Source organism: Hemicordylus capensis, chromosome 6, assembly GCF_027244095.1.
Source record: "Hemicordylus capensis ecotype Gifberg chromosome 6, rHemCap1.1.pri, whole genome shotgun sequence".
NCBI lineage: Eukaryota > Metazoa > Chordata > Lepidosauria > Squamata > Cordylidae > Hemicordylus > Hemicordylus capensis.
Window position 1 is genome coordinate 75,139,263 of NC_069662.1, and position 20,317 is coordinate 75,159,579.

General features: G+C 42.1%; 1 protein-coding gene across 9 annotated transcripts in view; it reads right to left on the reverse strand.

Moving 5' to 3' along the window:
• Nucleotides 1-364: 364 nt before the first annotated feature.
• LOC128329291 (uncharacterized) overlaps nt 365-20,317 on the reverse strand; it is a 49,968-nt gene continuing 30,015 nt past the window's right edge. For 6 of the 9 annotated variants that reach the window (XM_053260186.1, XM_053260189.1, XM_053260191.1 and 3 more), the window contains 11 exons: nt 15,849-15,962; nt 14,420-14,447; nt 13,145-13,198; nt 12,004-12,100; nt 8,701-8,734; nt 8,283-8,372; nt 6,929-7,036; nt 5,563-5,653; nt 2,078-3,382; nt 1,456-1,591; nt 365-837 (listed from right to left, as the gene is read on the reverse strand). In XM_053260186.1, coding sequence (XP_053116161.1) covers nt 1,491-1,591; nt 2,078-3,382; nt 5,563-5,653; nt 6,929-7,036; nt 8,283-8,372; nt 8,701-8,734; nt 12,004-12,100; nt 13,145-13,198; nt 14,420-14,447; nt 15,849-15,962 — 2,022 coding nt within the window. In that variant the 3' untranslated portion in view covers nt 365-837; nt 1,456-1,490. The remainder of the gene's footprint in view (nt 838-1,455; nt 1,592-2,077; nt 3,383-5,562; nt 5,654-6,928; nt 7,037-8,282; nt 8,373-8,700; nt 8,735-12,003; nt 12,101-13,144; nt 13,199-14,419; nt 14,448-15,848; nt 15,963-20,317) is intronic. The other 3 variants (XM_053260194.1, XR_008309608.1, XM_053260187.1) reach the window with 3 other exon arrangements.

Here is a 20,317-nt window from a genome sequence, read left to right on the forward strand (position 1 = left end):
CCCTTAAAGGGAGACACACACCCCAGCGTCAAACAGCACCTCTGCAGTTCCGTGCACACCACTAGCTCTACTGTGAAAGAGCTAAAGTCCAGGCTGCTATTGCTCAACTCTGTAGCCCTTGCTCAACATGAATGTGAGAGGGAGAGAATGGGTTAAGTGTTATCAGCAATGCAATGTTGCTACATGGCAACTGGTGCTTTCCTTCAACAGTCATTTGTCAACAGGCAGTTGAAACTGAATGCTGGTAGAATTACACAGTGCTATGACTTCTGTAGTGGATGTAATGTACTTCTTGAAAATTTTATTTTTTTGGAGTTTGATAGTGAGCTGGTATAACCCTACAGGATGAGTATGGGATACTGTCTTGCAGAGATTCATTTTATTTGTTTGTTAAAACATGTGAATTCCATTTTTGGAGTTAGGAATATCTACAAGGTGGCTAACAGTTTGTAAAAATCCATTATACAAAAGTAAACCATCAAAACCAAGATAAATGTACAAACAGGAGAACACAACAGGAAACAGATAAAGATGGATGCTGCTAAATTAGTTAACTGATCTACAGTATCACACTGTAAGTCAGAGTTAAGAGTGATACGTATCATTTAGAAAAGAAAAACATGAGCACATATTTTCATTTTTTTAAATGAGAAATTGCTTTTCAGAAGGAAAAAACCAAATTGCACAGACAAACTGCATGATATAACTCCACAGTCTATACAAAAGAAAAATAACATTCACACAAATTGTTATTCCTTCAACTTGCACTAGTAGTATTCTTTGGTTTCAGGGTCCCACTTTCAGTTAGGATCTGTATCACATTTTGAACGTCCATTCCTTGATTTAAGAAAAAAGAAAACTGAGTTATCTTTTATTCAATCTAATAAAAAATACATGTTCAAACAAACTGTAAATGTCAACACTGCAATTAAGTTTTGGCAGCTAAGATGTTCAAATACGGTGCTGGAACTTGCCATGGAAGGAGCAGTCTGTATGGGCTATAAGGCAGATCATGTTTCATAGTTCTGCCAAGTTGTCCTATTGTCAAAAGCTACTGAATACCCTCACCCAATAATTGCAAATACATTTACAGAGTTTTCTCTACCCGGAAGGTTAGAAGTGCACATGGCAAACTCCATTGTAAAAGTTGGCATTTTGGATATACAGGAGATCCTTGATATTCATGAGGGTTCCATTTGGGGGTTTAGCTGCAGATATGGAAACCGCAAATATCAAATAATGGGATCCTATAGGATTGTGGGGGTTAGGTTCCTGGTCAGCCAAAAATCGGCCTCATTTTGCGGGGCGAGTTTCTTAATGTGCTCTGCTGCTCCCCCTGAATCATGCTGTGCCCCCAAATTGGCCGAAAATCTGCATCTCCCCCCCCCCTTTTTTTTTAACAAAGAAGGGAGCCATTCTGTGGCTCTGTCAAAGAAAATGGTGGCCAGAAATTACCTCTGCGGTCATTTCCAGCCACCTCTGACCCATGGCTACAGGAGGTCAGCATGTTTTCTCTTTTTTTCGTGTATGCCGAGGTCAGGTATCTTTTTCCCGACCGCGGATACGTGAATCTGCGGATAAATAGGTCCATCTGTAATGTCAAATCAGATTACAGCTAAGGGCCTGCAAAGATGTAGCCATAACTCTATCCACTGACCCCTCATGTGCCAAATCCTTCCACCCTTCTTCTGGCACCACTGCTGCCACCACTGTTAAATAAACAGGATTTGAAGACCATTCCAAATCTCTGGTGAACATTAACCATACTTAATAGTGGTGCCTCTGCCAAGCCAACATAACCCTCTATCATAGTTTATGTGGCAGGAGCACTTAAGAGGCAAGGAGGAAGCACACAGTTCCATAGCCCATTTCTCCTTCCAAGTGGTGGGCTTGATTATGTCTATACCAGCTCTCAGCACTAGAAGTTTAATACAGATTTGATGGATCAGCCAATCTGATCGAAGCTTTTTTTTTTTAAAGCTGCAAACTGGATCTCAACTTTTTTAGTTGCACTTACAAAGTGGATGGGGAACAGATAAGACAAAAAACAACAACAAAGTGCAGGAAAGCAGATTACCACTGAATGCTGGGTTGGATGCAGCTATTTTGTGTAAAGTATCAGCAACTTCATCGACATCCATATTTCTTATACTGTTGAAAAATTTTGCAATGACATGACCTTCAGAAGCTGATGGCCCAGGAAGAGAGGTCCTAGATGTGTCTGATGGATTTTGAGATGAAGAGGTGTTGGCTAAGGTAGGTTTCAGTAAGCATTCCTCAGAAGAGGTGGGATCTTGCATTGCAGAAGCAGGAGGATCTTGCATTGCAGCAGAAGCAGCAGCGGCAGGAGGATCTTGCACTGCAGCGGCAGGAGGAGGACGTTGCTTTGCAGCAGCAGCAGCAGCAACAACAGAAGGATGTTGCTTTGCAGCAGCAGCAGCAGCAAGAGGAGGACGTTGCTTTGCAGCAGCAGCAGCAGCAGCAAGAGGAGGACGTTGCTGTGCAGCAGCAGCAGCAGCAGCAAGAGGAGGACGTTGCTGTGCAGCAGCAGCAGCAGCAGCAAGAGGAGGATGTTGCTGTGCAGCAGCAGCAGCAAGAGGAGGACGTTGCTTTGCAGCAGCAGCAGCAGCAAGAGGAGGACGTTGCTTTGCAGCAGCAGCAGCAGCAAGAGAAGGACGTTGCTTTGCAGCAGCAGCAGCAGCAAGAGGAGGACGTTGCTTTGCAGCAGCAGCAGGAGGATCTTGAATAGCAGCAGAAGTGGCAGCGGCAGGAGGAGGATCTTGCACTGCTGCAGAAGCGGCAGCGGCAGGAGGATCTTGCACTGCTGCAGAAGCGGCAGCGGCAGGAGGATCTTGCATTGCTGCAGAAGCGGCGGCGGCAGGAGGATCTTGCATTGCTGCAGAAGCGGCGGCGGCAGGAGGATCTTGCATTGCTGCAGAAGCGGCGGCGGCAGGAGGACCTTGCATTGCTGCGGACGCGGCAGCGGCAGCAGGAGGACCTTGCATTGCTGCGGACGCGGCAGCGGCAGCAGGAGGATCTTGCATTGCTGCGGACGCGGCAGCGGCAGCAGGAGGATCTTGCATTGCTGCGGACGCGGCGGCGGCAGGAGGACCTTGCATTACTGCAGAAGCGGCGGCGGCAACAGGAGGATCTTGCATTGCTGCAGAAGCGGCGGCGGCAGGAGGATCTTGCATTTCATCATCAGAAGAGGTCTCTTCAATCGGTACTTCTTTAAATGTGGACATAAAAGTCCCAACTTTGCGATTTTTAGCAGCTTCTGAAGGATTTGTATTCAACTGTGATGCTTTTCTCTTAAATGACTTCTTGATATTCAACTGAGTTTGCTTATCTTCACAGAACTGTTGAACAGCAGGCTGCATGCCTGAAAAACCAGCGGGAGAGAGAGAGAAAGAGACACACAGACAACCTGGTAACTCTTTTTTTAAAGGTACAAAGAAAAGGATACTTTAAAAGAATCATGTTTCAGCTGAATCATATTTCAGATACACTAGATATTAATGGAAGTGTTCTTTATCCACATAAGGGGGGATCAATGTTTGTGTCCCCTTATTAATGATTTACTAATTCAAAGCAAGTAAATTGGTATATATAAATGTTTTTAGACTGCTAAGCACAGCATAATATTCTGCTGGACAAATACAGCTTTAAAGTTCACACAATTGGGTTGATCATTTAGATGACTAATCTCAGGGGAGGAAGAGAACTACCCTTAATCAGTGCTTGAAACATTCCATTTGTGCAGAAATCTGTTCTTCAAAATTTTATATTGGGCCCTCTAGCTGTCCAGTAAATTTAATGTCCTTGTTTTGACCTAGAACCTTAAAAATTGGTCTTATCATACTGGTATCTCCTCCCTTTTGTCCAATTACATATATATATTAACTAGAAATTAAATACCTGACTTTTATACATCAAAGCTGCTACCCTGAAGGCAAGGAAAGACTGGATCACTGTTTATTACCAATACCAGAGAGGGATTGTGTATTATTTATCACATTTGTATACTACCACTCAGTGAATCTCATGGCAGAATATAATCAATAAAAAACTTCATCTAAAAGTCTGCTAAAAATGGTATGTTTATAAGGCCGCAAAAGATGTTGAACCTTCTATCTCAGCAGAGAATGAATTCCAAAGCTCGGGCAACTACAGAGAAGGCCCAACTCTTAGTCACCGACAGACAAGCCCAAGGCAACTGGTTATTAGTCACAACCTCATCCTAAAGCTTGCACTTTAAAACTGCTACTCTCAAGGCCATATTTCACAGGCAATGAAACAAAAGTTGTTGTGAACTGCAAGTCTCCTTGACATGATGCTTTTCTATTGTTTCCTCTGGTGGCCCTCCCTCAATGCTGCGAAGAACCCAGAACTCTGCTGCTGCTTTAGAGCTGCTAACGTATCACCTCCAAACTCTCTCTCATCAATTCTCTGCATTTATCATTTGATAAATGCGTTTAGACTGTGTCAGCAACAGCTTTGCTCTCTACCGCAACCTCTCTCAATGTTATACTTTGGAAGCTTCATTTACACTTTATTTTGTTAGACTTTTATACCACCTCACCCAGATGGCTCTGGGTGGCTAACTAATTAAATCAAAATTAAAACCAGTTTAAAATCATTTCAGTACTCAATAAAGGCCAGGCTAAAAAATATTTTTGGGCTCTTTTAAAAAGGCTGCTAAAACTCTTAAGCCTCTAATAACCATAGGGAGCACATTCCAGAGCCCAGGAGCAGCTACAGAGAAGGCCCGATCCCGAGCCGCTGCCAAGTGAGCAACCAGAACTCTCCTGATGACCTTAAAGTGCTATGGGGATCATACTGAACTCTCCCAGGTAACCTGGTCTTAAGCCATTTAGGGTTTTTAACGTTATTTTAAAGACCCAGCACTTTGTATTTTGCCTGGAAACATACTGACAACCAGTGCAGCTGTTTTAAAACAGGCATAATATAGTCTCCAAGAAACCACAGAGACTAATCTGGCTGCTGCATTTTGAACTAACTGAAATTTCCAAACGACTTACCAAGGCAGCCAGCCCCATATACAGTGCACTGCAGTAGTCAAGCCGAGAAGTTACCAGTGAGTGTACCTCAGTTTTGAGATCTTTCTCTTCAAGAAATGGATGCAGCTGTCTTATCAACCAAGTTGATAGAAAGTGCTCCTTGCCATAGCCTCCACTTGAGACACCAGGGTGAGGCCTGGGTCCAGAGGCACTCCTAAGCTATGTATCTGTTACTTTAGAGTGAGTGCAACCCTGTCCAGTTATATTACATTCCTTGAATTATGACCCCTCACCATTAATATATCCGTCTTGTTTGGATTCAGCCTCAATTTATTATCCCTCATCCATCCCATTACTGCCTGAAGGCAGGCATTTAGCGGAGCCATGTCATTTCCTGATTATGTCATGGAGAAATAGGTTTGGATGCCATCAGAATATTGATAGCACCGTGTGAAGATTCTCTTCCATAGCCCAAGTTACAGTATGCTTAATCCCCAATAGTTATTTCTCCTCTTAAGTCCTCTGACACAATCTCCCTTACCAGTGTAAAGTATATCACCTTCCACAGAAGTCATCTCTGACTGTTCCAAGTGGTCATCAATGCCCTCATTGGGGTTTGGCTCAGAATAATTCTAAAAGCAATTGGATATAATTTGTGTGACTTCTTTAAGCAAGTAAATAAAATACAAGTAGTACATTTCAAATGTGATAATGTATCTAGAATTGATAAGCAGAAATGAATGTCTCTCCTCCAACAAAACCCATTCCATATTCAAGAACAAAGAAAGTTGATTCTGATACCTCTTAAATCTAATGTATTGTCCTCTATTATGTTTTGCTTAAAGAGGGAATAAAGTTTCCACACAGTGCCAAAACACGAGCCTCCAGTCCAAAAGCAAACCACATTACCCAGTTTTGAACTCTGAATTCATATCTTTGCAGAATTATATCAGACTCCTTTAAACACTGGCATTTCTCAGGTGCTTTCAAACATAAACAAGTAGAGAAAGGGAGTGGGAGAGCAAACAAAAGTAGCTTGTGCTTGTGTGTTCCAGGCTTCTGCTGTAATCTCAGAAGTACACTTCATACAACCTTCCCCTACAGCCAGATGCATAGCCCATCTCCCCATATGAAGTAGGGATGTGCTCGAAATACTTCGGCGACATCCCAGGGGGTGGGGAAGAGTGCCTTCAAAAGGAGGCAGGCAGGTCTTACCTGCCCCTCCCTCAAGCCTATGCTGCCTCACACCGCACCATCTTGGAGCTCTTCTCAGCAAACCTGCTCTGTGAAAGTGGCAGCCTGTGCCACTGGCTACTAAGCACCGTGGCAACGGGATGCTGCTCCCAGAACAGGGGCAGCATCCCAGCAATGTGGCGCTTTACAGGAGCCAGCAGCACAGTCTGCCGCTTTCACAGAGCAGCTTTGCTGAGAAGAGTGCTGCGATGGGGTGGTGGAGGCTTGATGGAGGAGCAGGTAAGAGGTGCCAAAACGATTCGGGCTCATCCCTAATCTGAAGCTCACACATATCTTCACGGGGGAATGTGCTCTCTTCCCAAGTCAGCGCATACAATAATCAATAATATTACAAGGGCCATGGCTCAAATGCAGAATCCTATCAAAAGGGGGGAATTTACATTTTATACTCCAGGACACATTGCTGGAGACCAGTGTTCCATCTAAGGTGTGTGCATGCATATGCACACACACGTTTTTGATGTCCGCTTAGTTAATTTTGGATCCCGCTCAGGTTGAATCAAGAAGGCCCCACTCTGAATGAACATGCGCGCACACTGCCTTGATACTGCTGCCCAAAACAAAATTCATTCTGTGCACAGATGAAACAAATCAGAGTACACACTGCTGGAAACTACCCAAAGCATAAACAGTAGATATTAAGAGAAAATTACATTTTTTTCTGAAATCTTGTGACGATACATCACCAATGAATTCGTAAGTTTCTGGTAAACTTTCAGTATAAATGAAGCATCATCTTCATCCACAATTTCAAAGTTTTGCTGGGAAAAGAAACAAAATAAGATTTTAGTAAAAGACAAAAGAAAAATCCAACTTTTGGGTAGTACACATACTCATTAATATGGTCCTTCCCTCTCCTTTAGAAGTGCCCAGATTTCAGATTCTAAACATTTCATCCTAATTCTAAACATATCTGACTGGACAGAAGTACCACTGAAATCAATGGAACTTACAATTAAATGTAAATAATCATAGTCTGCAAAACAAGAACTAAACAGGGAGAGACCATAATTCATTATTAGAGCACATACTTTATTAACTACAAGCCAAGCTGTCAATTTTCCCCTCTAACATACAAGACTCAAACTAAAAATTTCACAAGCATATAAATTATACAAGGCATTTGAATGAAGTTATTGTCATTAAAATCAATGTCTAAAGTGGTTTTGATGCAAATATGGCAAGTTAATATGGTATTCTGCATTAAGCTGGTCACTGACCATAATAAAATGATTTGATTTGAGTATGCCAAGTTAAATGTTTCCTTTTAAAAGCCACTGGCAGCCTGACCAAACTGTGACAGTTTCTTTGCCCATAACAAGAACAAAAGAATCAGTTTGCTCTGTTAACTAGCAGAGAATTAGGGATACATTCATCATATAAGCATAGATTCCCCATCTGAAATTTAGATTGTAAACTCGCTTAGAACCTACAGTACTGAAAGTAAAACTGGCCAGAAATATCTCTTGCCACTGATGCTTAAATGAAGGGTAGCTCGCGTGCACACACACACACACACACACACACACACACACACCCGCACAGCAAGGTTGAGCCACAGGGAATATTAATAGAACTGAAGCCTACTAAAATTACTTACTTGTGGCAAACGCCCACCTCAATGCAGTAACATCTACAAACATTCACCATATGATGAACATCCATGTTTTGAGTCTACCCGCTTGTACACCAGTGGCTACCTCTGATATGAAACAAGTGCAGTAAAACAAAACTCTGTCTGCGCGCGCGCATGTGCCTGTGTGTGTGCGTGTGTCAGACAGACAGACAGGAAAATAAAAAGTATAAACTGTGAATTAGCTGAGTTTCCTCAAATATATGCCTGTCATTAAAATGGATCTTTGCAGTATCAGAATCCAAATCTGCTGCCTTCTGTTTGGCAATGTACCAACTAGATTCAGATTTTCATGTCAATACAAATATATGAACGATAGGAAAGATTAAATGTTTCCAGTTGATTTTGATTCACACCACAATTTGACAACATACCAAGTATTTTAGAAACTCTTCATTACTAGGGAATTCTTCAGAATCTGAGTAACTTTCTTCAAATGCTATATTTTCTTGTTGTTCTGTGTCCTAGAAAACATAAATAGATCTCTTTTGAAATCTACTTTGTGCTCTGCAAAAAGATAATTTTGAGTAGTTAACATCCAGCCTAATTACCCATGAGTAATCCCACTGAAATTAATGAGACAAGTTATCAGCTATTACCTACATAGCATTTCAGGAATCACTGAAATATGATGAATTTTATTTTAAGAATGATGGTAATGAATATTTTATTTTATTTTATATAGAGAATACACAACAAATAGTGTACATCTACAGGCAACCACCATTATAAAATAAACATTTTTAAAGAAACAAGCCTTTCCCCATAAATTCCAATACATTAAACAGCTACCTTGTCCTGCTGCTCTTCATTTTTCTCACCACACCTTATAAAATATAAAGCAAAAATATCTATTAATTAGCATCCAACTTGGTGGGGGGGGAGAAAATTGTAGAAGCTACACAAACTACAAATTAAATCTAAAACAACAAGGTTTTAGTTTCTTGCTCATTTGAATGAGCGAGACCATTGTTCCTTGTTGGAATTCTCTGCTAAAATTTGGCAGCCACTTCCCTCAAATCTCTCCTTAAAAGCAGCTCCCCATACCCTATCTCCAAATCCTCATCAAAAATGAAGCCTAGGTCCGTGTAATTCAAGCCGATACAATTTGCAAAACACCAGGTCAAACACATTCCACCAACTATGTACAGCCACCAGCCTGCCAGGTGCCTGACAACCCTTGTCCTGTTTCTTCAAGTCCTAGACTGGTGGCAAAGCAGGAGGCTTACTTAGCCTTTGGAGAATCACCAAGCATGGCTGGTAGACTATATTTGGTTTGACCACAACTTGTGCCAGACTTGATCTAGCTGTATTCACTCAGATTTATCCTTCATTACCCTTTCTCCCACTCCTGCAATCTACATTGAAAATTACTTCGGTAGGGATCATAAAGTACCATCTATAATGATGGTATTAAATATTACAATCAGCAGCAACAATCTCAGAACAAAATACTATGTTCTCCTAAGAGATTCTTAGTTTTATCCCACCCTTCCTTCAAGGAACCCAGGTCATATATGTTATTCTCCCGCATTGCCATTTTAGCCTCACAACAATCCTATGTAGTAGGTCAGACCAAGCGACTGACTGACCCATGGTCACTCTGTGAGCTTTCTGGTTGAGTGGAGATTTTGATCTGGGTGTGCTTCAATCCCAGTCCAACACTAACTGCTCTCCTACACTGGCTATCCTACATATTTTTATTTATTTATTTATTTCATTTATAAACCGTCCCATCCAGAGGGTGCTGGGTAGTGTACCCGCAGAAGCAATGCGTACAGACCAGAATTGGTTTTTTGCTGCACGCACAGCCTCTGCATAAACCTTCAAGTGGGCTCTATGCTGTGTCCTGTCACATTCAAGCCGAGTTCTCCTCCACTTGCGCTCCAGCCACCTACCTTGCTGCTTCAGACCCTGTAACTCCTCTATACCAAGGGGTCACTTTTAAAGCAGATCGGAAGGGATGTTTAGGAGTGATCGTGTCTACTGCCCTGGTGAGTTCCCTATTCCAGGTTCCCACCAGGGCATTGACAGAATCACTGGTAGGACCAGCATCAAAACCCTCCAAGGCTTTTTGGAATCCTACTGGATCCAACAGCCGTCTTGGGCGGACCATCTTAATAGGTCCTCCACCCCTGCAGGTGGAGGACCTACATAGCTACAAGCATGACTTGTCCCCACAGCTAAGCAGGGTCTGCCCTGGTTGCATATGAATGGGAGACTTGATGTGTGAGCACTGCAAGATATTCCCCTCAGGGGATGGAGCTGCTCTGGGAAGAGCAGAAGGTTTCAAGTTCCCTCCCTGGCTTCTCCCAAGATAGGGCTGAGAGAGATTCCTGCCTGCAACCTTGGAGAAGCCGCTGCCAGTCTGTGAAGACAAGTCTGCTACATAGCAGGTGTAGTCTGCTACATAGCAGGTGAGCCAGTGTGGTGTAGTGGTTAGAGTGCTGGACTAGGACTGGGGAGACCCGAGTTCAAATCCCCATTCAGCCATGATACAAGCTGGGTGACTCTGGGCCAGTCACTTCTCTCTCAGCCTAACCTACTTCACAGGGTTGTTGTGAAAGAGAAACTCAAGTATGTAGTACAGCGCTCTGGGCTCCTTGGAGGAAGAGCGGGATATAAATGTAATAATAATAATAATAATAATAATAATAATAATAATAATAATAATAATAGCAGCAGCTACCTTTCGGTCTTGCATGCTCCTAGCTAGTTCCAATATTTTGACGCAACTATTGGACCAAGACTGCAAAACTTCTTAAAGTCTACGGAAAGCTAAAGAAGCATTCATGTTGCGCAGTCAGTAATTAATATTTCTTTTAATAATAACATCCATCTCTCAGGATATATCCAGACTTCTAACTGAGCAAAGAGGCGCCTTTTAAAGTGGCGACTGTCCTATATTTAGAAGAGTGAGAGCAACTGGCCCTATCCATCCACAGCACAGCATCCCTCCAGTGGCTACTGTTGGTGTCTACCTTATGTTTCTTTTTAGATTGTGAGCCCTTTGGGGACAGGGATCTATCTTATTGATTTATTATTGTTTTCTCTATGTAAACCGCTTTGGAAACTTTTGCCGAAAAGCAGCATACAAATATTTGTACAGGAAATTCAAAAAGCTCAGGAAGAGACAGAGTTGGACTCTAAATGTGTTATGGACAATATTTTGGGCTTCAGCTATTTCCTCTGAGAATTTTCATCATGACAAGTTAGCAATAATAAAAATTAGTTGATACTTCCAATTGTTGAAGTATTTCCCATCTTTATCAAATGTCATCATACAAAAAGACAATCAAAACAAGCCATAAATGCACCTAGGTAATTGCAGATCTGTTTACAAGTCAGATAAAAATATGCAGATACAAATAAAGCAATCAAAATATCCCACAAGTTTTGTCTTGAACTTTCTGCTGTTACTGAGGCGACTTCCTCTGTAACTGACCTTTTTTACCACAATATTTTTGCTGATTTGACTGAAAGTTAAAATGGCAAGAGCTAGTTCTGGCTTTCTTCTAAATAAAGCAATGAAATAAAGGAAAGGATATCCTCCACTCTGCCTGATCCACATCTCAAATTATGCAGAATATTTCTGTAGCAGCTGTTAAGGACAGGGGATTTCAAGTTGAGATATCCATACAAGAATACAATTTTAGACATTGGCACACAATTAAAATGCAAATTTTTGGAAATCTAAGGAAAAGCCCCAAAGAATTCAAAAGATCATGAAAGCCGAGGTTACCAAACTGGCTTCAAGTACCCTCCAAGCTACAGGAGAGGAGAGACAACAGCTCACATAGTTGACTGCACTGCTTTGATTAAAAGAGGTAAATGGATATACATTCTGTCTCCTCAACTGATAAAAGCACACACACAAAAACTGGGCTTGGAAGTATCAGGGCAAAGTTCATGCATCTCCTTTCAACCATCCATGCATCCTTAAAAAAGAAACCATTCATACTTCAAAAGTCAAAGAAATCTTGTGTATATATAGGGAGAAAGATATTTATACAGACACATTCCATTTAAACATGTTTCTTTTGTCAATGTTCTAAGGATATTTTCAAATAAACCATTAACTATCTAAAAACCTACTGAGCTTTCACTTCATCTTTGCTGGCTTCAGCCTTCTTAGCATTTTCCTTTTCCTCTGGTTTAGGGTTTTCTTTCTTCTTTTCTCCACCTACATCATCTACAAATAAATGAAGCTTATTTCACAACTTTTCATTTGAGTAGTATTGCATTGGTTTTGTCTTAAAGCACAGTATTGGCATAAAGCAATAAAAAGAACATACTGTGCAAACCACTGATGGCAGGGTACCTCCCCTCCAAGGCGCTCAAAGTTTATGCCAAATATATCAAGAGTACCAATAGTAACTTAAGTATGACATCTCTTCTTTCTAAACATGGTTGTTCAACTTTTAATCTCATCATTTTTTTCTATTAACTTTGAGAACAGTTTTATTGGATATGATATATTAATGTTCTGAATAATCATCATTTTGGGATGCAGCAGTATCCTCATCACTCACTATCAGCTTTTCAGATACACGCACATCAATCTGTATTTCCTGTATCTAATGAAATGCCCTCTAGCCCAACAACACTTATGCCGCAATAAATATGTTAGTCTTTAAGTACTATTCTGTTGCTTTTTAATAACTATTTGAGACATCAATATATACGTATTGTAAACAGCAATCCCTGTTTGTGTAAAAACCTGCAGACCAAGCTTATGACTTATGCAGTCACAGTCAAATTAGAAAGAATAATCGCTCTGGAAGCCACTACAATCATACAATGGTCACTTCAATATATCCAGTACCAGCTGCTGCCTTTCCAACTATCAACTGCAAATCAAACATTGATCCACTTCTTGCTGGCAAGCTACACCATATATCCTGATCGCTTCTTGTCTCCTGTGATCTAGAAGTTAACTACTCTTTGCTCCTTTAACTGTAGCTGCCCACCATTAGTCTATTGGTTATAAATAATTCAGAGTAAATGCAGTGGGGCAGGGTGGTAATGGTGTAGGAAGAGTATGTGAAAAAGAGGACTGGACATATTTAGAGAGTGCTTCTGGATACAAAACTTTACATTTACTAGTTTATATGGAATAGTATTCTCCTAATCATGTAGATGATATTATGGAACTGATTTAGTATGATGTTTATAAACACCAATATAGCAGTTTAAATAAGCCCAAGTTTTTCAAGGACATGGCCTAATAGCTCACCTTCAGAAAACCAAGTGACTAGAGAATCTGGGAGCTGTACTGAAAATTTGTCTTCTGTAAAATGGAGAAAAAAACATGCATGTATAACCTGTAGTACAGTTTTTTGCTTACATTCAAAATTATTTTTTGATAGTACAGCACTACACTTCATCCATGTTCATAAAACATCTCCCCCCCACAAACACACTTTAAATATCTGGTTACCCTTGTGGCACTATGTTATGTGCATCATACCATTTTAAATTCCAATTAATAAGAGTTCTCAGGACTTCAGTAACTAGAGGGGGCTTGATTTATTTTAATTTATTTTATTTATTGTTAAATTTATACCCCGCCTTTCATTAAGAAAATCCCAAGGTGGCTTGATGTGAACTTTCTTCAAAAACTGTAACTACGTAGGCTCTGACTTTAAGTAAGAACACTTACTTAGAAGCAAGTGCTATCAGTACCAATCGCACTGCCTTCCAAGTAAATGTGTTGGAAGGGGAAGGAGAAAGAAAAAACCTATTCCAAACTCAGATATTTTCTCACATCTCACATACAGGAGAACCTCATTATTTGCAGGGGTTCCGTTCCTTGCCTATTACCATGAGTAACTGAACCATGAGTAACAAGGCATTATGGAAATGGGGAAAGTGGGGTTAAGTTCCAGGGTGGAGAGAAGGGGGGGGCAGCCAAAACCGCCCGGGGGGGGCATGAAAAAATCATGGGGAAAGTCTGTTTTTTTCAAGAAAAAAGCCACAAAATGACTCTTATAGTTAAAATGGTGGGCAGAAGTGACCTCTATGGTCACTTCTGGCCCTCTAGGAACCACAGATATGTGGATTTTAACCCTATCATATCCGCGCATACTGGAAAAGTGGGTCTATTAGGCACCTTGTAGATACATGGAACAGCGAATAGCAGTTCCGCAAGTAACGAGGTTCTCCTGTACTCTGCAGAGGACTGTAGACCAAAGAGAGACATGTGCACGCTGCATAAGGCACTCAAAAGCATGCTCACCTTGCTGCAGAAGCAGAGCTGCTCTGTACCTACTAAACACTGCATGATGGCAACTGCAACTCTACTTCAGTTGGGAATGATGGGAGTAGCAATGCAACTGCAATCACACAATGCGTAGCAGGCACGGAGCAGCCCCACCTTCGCAGTTGCACGGACATGCTTTCGAGTGCCTCACAGCAGTGCACCTCTCTCTTTGATCTACAGTTCTATGTGAGCCTGAGTGGTGCATGTACAGAACGTGCCTAATGCTACAAGTGATAATGTACGGCTTACCTTTCCGAATAGGAAGATCTGTTGTAACCTAAGGAAAAAGAACCTTTCCATCAACAATTTTTAGATACGATACACTTTTATGTTCTGCTGGAATCCATATTTGAATTCAAAAACAACAGTGACAGTCATCCAAAATCAGACTGATAGTCTCTGTAGTACAATACTGCAGAAGTAACCATGTGAATTGGGTACAGTCTGTCAACAACCTGCAGATACTGAGAGCACTGGAGAAAGCTTACAACTAGAAGCACTTCAGTATTAGATGTGAGTTTTAACACAGTCTTTAATGGAATCAATATAAAGCTAATCATTTTAATTATTAAACTAATATCAAGATGCAAAATTAATTTTGTACACATACAAAAAAGGTTGTGCTCCATAGGCACAACCTTTTAGTAATAGTGCAGAGTTGCATGTTTTTTAATGAATAGATGGAAGTCCACAATAATTGAAAATTATATGCACAGGCAGAGGTGAGGTGCACAACACAACTGGAACCATTTTGTAATAAGAACTTTCAGCCCATGACTGAGCTGAGTGGGCAAGTCCTTTACCCATTTTAAAACCAGCTTGCCTGTTTTGCAAGACAATCGCCTGCAGCAAAACATTCAAAACATCTCTGCTTGCACATTTGACTTCCTTGGATTGCATCTAGAGACTATATAGCTCATTTACTGTTGCATTAACTTTTGCAAGCAACAGATGGCCCTTCCTCATCAGACGTGTGAAGTAGAATGAAAAAGCTTCTTGTATTGAATATAAAATATTGTATTGATTTTCAAATATCTCTGTTCTTTTTGCTCCTATTTATCTTTCTTCTCCCTCTCCATGCCACTTCTTACAATTTCTGTTCCTCCACTACCCATATCCTCTATTGACCCTTGACTGTACCCTTTCTTCATTGTTGCTCTGTAACTAGTTAAGTGGTTAAGAGAAACTGAGATGAAAGTCCCGTGTTTTCAGTCTTCCCTATTCACACACACATTCAGAAGGACCCATCATAGTGAAGACCAAATTTTCAATAAATTGATAGCTGTGCAATTACAGCTGCCCCACTCCATTCACTGGAGGGAGAACGTACAAAATGAACTAGAAAATGCTGTATTTATCTCAACATGAGTAGGTCTCACAGGCTCAAGGAGAGTGTGTGCAAATAAACCCAGTATACAAGGCAACTTCTCTCCATGGTATGTGGAGGTACACAAGCCTCAGGCCCACACCTGATCTCTCCCCGGTACAATCCCATCGGCATCCTAAAAGAGCTCTCTAGGGATGTGCTTGAACCACGGTTTGAGCAGCGGTTTGAGCCGTGGTTGAGAGCAAGAGCTTTAAGAAAGAGGAGAGGAGGTCCTTACCTCCACAGCCCCATGCAGCTTCCTGCTGGGGTAGTGCTTGGCCCAAGAACCCCCGTGTGGCACCAGCATACTACCTTTATTTGTTTTCTTCCTTCATTCTGTTCAACTTTTGCAGCAACCTCTTTAAGTCTTTTGTTCAAGTTCGAACCTCGACCTTTGACATCTGACATTTCAGGGTGATGTTTTTTCTAGGAACAGAAATAACACTAAGCCTCTATCTTTAATCATCATAATATCTGCTAAATATGGCAATGGCTAGCTTAAAGCTATGACTATCAATCTCTCCCCCACACATACCACATGATAGGCTTTTGGCAAACACTAGTATAAGCATATATATTCACTGTGCTGTATTCAAACATACACAGTCTTGCATCCTGAACAAACATAAGATGTTGCCTTATACCCAGTCAGACCACTGGTTCATTTGGCCCAGTGTTAGATAACGTGACAGCAACTCTCCAAGACATCAGGCAGAGACCCTTCCCAGCCCAGCTACCCAAGATCTTTTTAACTGGATACCGAGCCTGGAACTCTTTGCATGAAAAGCATATATTCAATGGCTGATGGCCTTTCCCAGAGCATCTTTGGTTGTTTCTGTACAGTTTCAAACCAGAGACCTTTTGCATGTGAAGCAAACATACAAAAGGTGTGATTCAGACAGAAGTTGTAGGCCCTGTGATATTTTTCAACTATATAATATTAGCTATTAAAATCATGAGACACCTAAATGGCGCAGTGGGGAAATTACTTGTCTAGGGAGCAAGAGGTTGCCGGTTTGAATCCCCGCTGGTATGTTTCCCAGACTATAGGAAACACATATATCGGACAGCAGCAATATAGGAAGGTGCTGAAAGGCATCATCTCATACTGCGTGGGAGATGGCAATGGTAAACCCCTCCTGTATTCTACCAAGAAAACCACATGACTCTGTGGTCACCAGGAGTCGACACCGACTCAATGGCACACCTTTACCTTTATTTATTAAAATCATGTCACGGTAATATATGTAATGAACTTCCCCAACTTGATTACTTTCGAAGTTCAGTTGCAGAGCATGTTTTGCATCCAGAAAAATCACAGGTTAGTATCTTGCTATCTCCAGTTAAAATGATCTCAAGTAGCAGAAAGATCTCCACATGAGACCCTGGAGAGTCACTACTAGTCAGAGAAGATAGTAATCTGTATGAAAAAAGAAATATGTGCTATACCACTGATGTTCTAGTACAGCGCTGCTCAACTTCGGGCCCCCAGTTGTTTCTGGACTACCACTCCCATAATCTCTGGCTATTGGCCACTGTGGCTGGGGATTATGGGAGATATAGTCCAAAAACAGCTAGGGGGCCAAAGCTGAGCAGGCCTGCTCAATTGGTATAAGCACCAGTTTATTTTATTTATTTATTTAAAATATTTATACCCCACTCCTCCAGTACACTACTGCTCGGGGCAGCTCACAACAATAAAAGAGATACAATATAAAATAAAATTAACCAATTAAGTAAGCAAGTTAGAAGTCAGGCTAAATCCACTATAAGAATTAAGTTTCAAATTGAAAGTTATTTTAAAAGCTAAAAGTTGAGAATTATAAAAACTAAAAAACAAACAGGTTGCTTACCTGTAACTTATGATCTGGATGTGATGCACTGTAGCCATAAGGAATGGGTTCTGCGCCTGTGCAGGGACCTTGCGGGCTGATTGATTAGCTCCTCTCAACACCCCACCCGCCTGCACATGCTGTGCTGAGTCCGTTAGAATTGGCGGTTGGGGCGCTTCCTTTCCAGTTTCTCACAGACCGCCTCTAGGGACGATCCACAAGATAATTAGATTTTTTCCACCAACTGAATCTGCAGCGGGGATGGCTTAGGAGGGACTTATGGCTACAATGAATCACATCCAGATCATAAGTTACGGGTAAGCAACCTGTTTATCTGGATTGTGATCCATTGTAACCATAAGGAATGGGTGATTAGCAAGCTTTCCCCTTATGGAGGTGGGTGCAGATGACCCAAAGCGTATGCTAATACCCTCTTCAGAACAGTTCTCCCAAAATTTGCCTCTCATACCATCCTCAAATCTATAGCGTAATGTTTGATGAATGGCAGTTGAGAAGACCACGTGGCCGCGAGGCAGATATCCGACATCTTGATGCCCGATAGATGGGCTGCTGACGCCGCATAAGCTCTAGTAGAGTGGGCCCGCACCGTCTTGGGCAGTGTCACCTTTTGACATTTATAGGCTTGAAAGATTAGTTCCACTAGCCAATGTGCTAGGCGCTGGCGAGATATCGGACGGCCCTTACAATGTCTATTATATGAGATAAAAATCTTTCTACTTTTTCGGAAATCATGGGTCCGATCCAAATAATATAGAAGAACCCATCGCACATCTAGTGTGTGGAATGCCCTTTCCAAATCTGTCTCTGCGTCCTAGAAGAAGGTAGGCAGGATTATCTCCTGATTCAAATGAAATTCAGTCACCACCTTTTATGGAAGCATGGATCAAGCCGCATAACAACCTTGTGAGGAAAGAACTGTGTGTAAGGCTTATCCATACGTAGAGCTGTCAGTTCGCTTACTCATTTTGCCGACGCGATTGCTACCAGGAAAGCTGTTTTTAGTGACAAAAGCTTAATGGGTATTGTTGCCAAAGGCGCAAGTGGAGGCTCTGTAAGAGCTGACAACAAAGACAAGCTCCACTGCTCCATTGGGCGACGTACAGGTGGATACAAGTTGTTGAGGCCTTTTAGGAAACGCTTACACTCTGGGTGGGAAAACACAGACGAACCATCCCAGCCTTTATGCCTTGATGAAATAGCAGCCAAATGCAGTTTAACAGAGACACTGGCCAGGCCCTTTAGCTTTAGCGAGGTTAGGTACATCAACACCTCGCATGGTGTAGCGTGGAAGGGTTTGATCCCCTTTTCCCTCATATATGTCCGATAGCACTTCCATTTAGACGCGTAATTGCGCCTTGTAGTTTAATGCCTACTATTTAGTAGGATATCCTTTGGAACCTGATTGTCCAGGCAGTCACCTTCAAAGCCTGGACCTCTGAGTGCAATACTCTTCCTTGGTCTCTTTGCAGCAGGTCCGCTCTGCTTGGGAATCTGCGGAAATTGCCCCCGGACAACTGCATAAGCGGGGCAAAACATGGCTGGCGTGGCCACCAGGGGATCAGAAGAATGCAGTTCACCTTGTCCCTCATCACCCGCGCCACCGTCCTTCCTAACAGAGGCAGCGGTGGGAAGAGATACAATAGACCTACATTCCAGGTGTGTTGAAACACATCTCCTAGGGAGCCCCGGCCTATGCCCGCATGAGAGCAGTAGTTGACACACTTTTTGTTGGCAAGAATTGCAAACAAGTCTATCAAGAGGACCCTCCAGTCCTTGAACACCTCTCTGAGATATACATCCTTTATCTCCCACTCGTGCCTTTGGCCATAGTTGGTGATCCTGCTGAGGCTGTTGGCCAAGCAATTGTCCACCCCCTTATGTGGATTGCCACCGGGTATACTGAGTGTTGAATGCACCAGTCCCAAATCCTTTGGGCGAGCAGACACAATGTCAAGGAGACTGTCCCTCCTTAGTGATTGATGTAGGCAATCACCGTCATATTGTCTAGCTGCAGCTGCACAGTCTCCCCTGTGACCAATGGCTCGAACGCCTTGAACTAGATTGCGCTCCTCCATCCACCAGCATAAACTTTTCAGAACCACCGGTGGCATTGTCAAGCACATGTTTTAATTGTCTACATTGGGGCAGAAGTTGCGGAGATACCACAGCTGCAGTGTGCGCATGTGTAATTGTGTATACTGCACAGTTGTGGTACATGAAGCCATTAGCCCCAGAAGCTTTTGAACCCGTACAGGCGGTTGCTGTGGTGTTTCCATAAATTGCTGGATGAGCGCTTGTATCTGGCCAATGCGTTCCAATGGCAAGAACGCTCTCTCTTTCTCCAAATCCAGTACTGTTCCGATGAAGCTCACCCGAGTCATTGTGTCGAGATTCAATTTCTTCCAGTTGATGTTGATCCCGAGGTCTTCCAACAGGTGCACCACTTGTTGTATTTGTTGCTTCAAGAGTTCCCTGCTGTGATTGACCAAGAGTCAATCGTCTAAATACGGATAGACCATCATCCCCTGTGTCCTCAGGTAGGCTACTACAACTGCCATCACCTTTGTAAATACTCTGGGTGCTGTTGACAGTCTGAATAGGAGCACCATGTACTGATATATCTGACTTCTCGGCTGGTGTAGGAGGTCACCCAAGCTTGGGATTACATCCCCCCCACATGCTCCAAAAGGCAGGAAGTAGTCATACTTGAAGATCCTTAACCCAGTGCATGTGGGCGGATCTCCTCAGTTCTACTTCCTGCCTTTGCTCCAGAAGGCTCGCATTACAGCTCGCTGGCTTTGGCCTAGTTAACTAGGCCTCTTCTTTTCTTCTGCTTATATTCCTATTGTTTTTGACTATTTCCAATCTATTCTTCACCTGGTATTCTACTACTATTAGTTCTCTCTAGTTACTAAAGAAGAAAAAAAT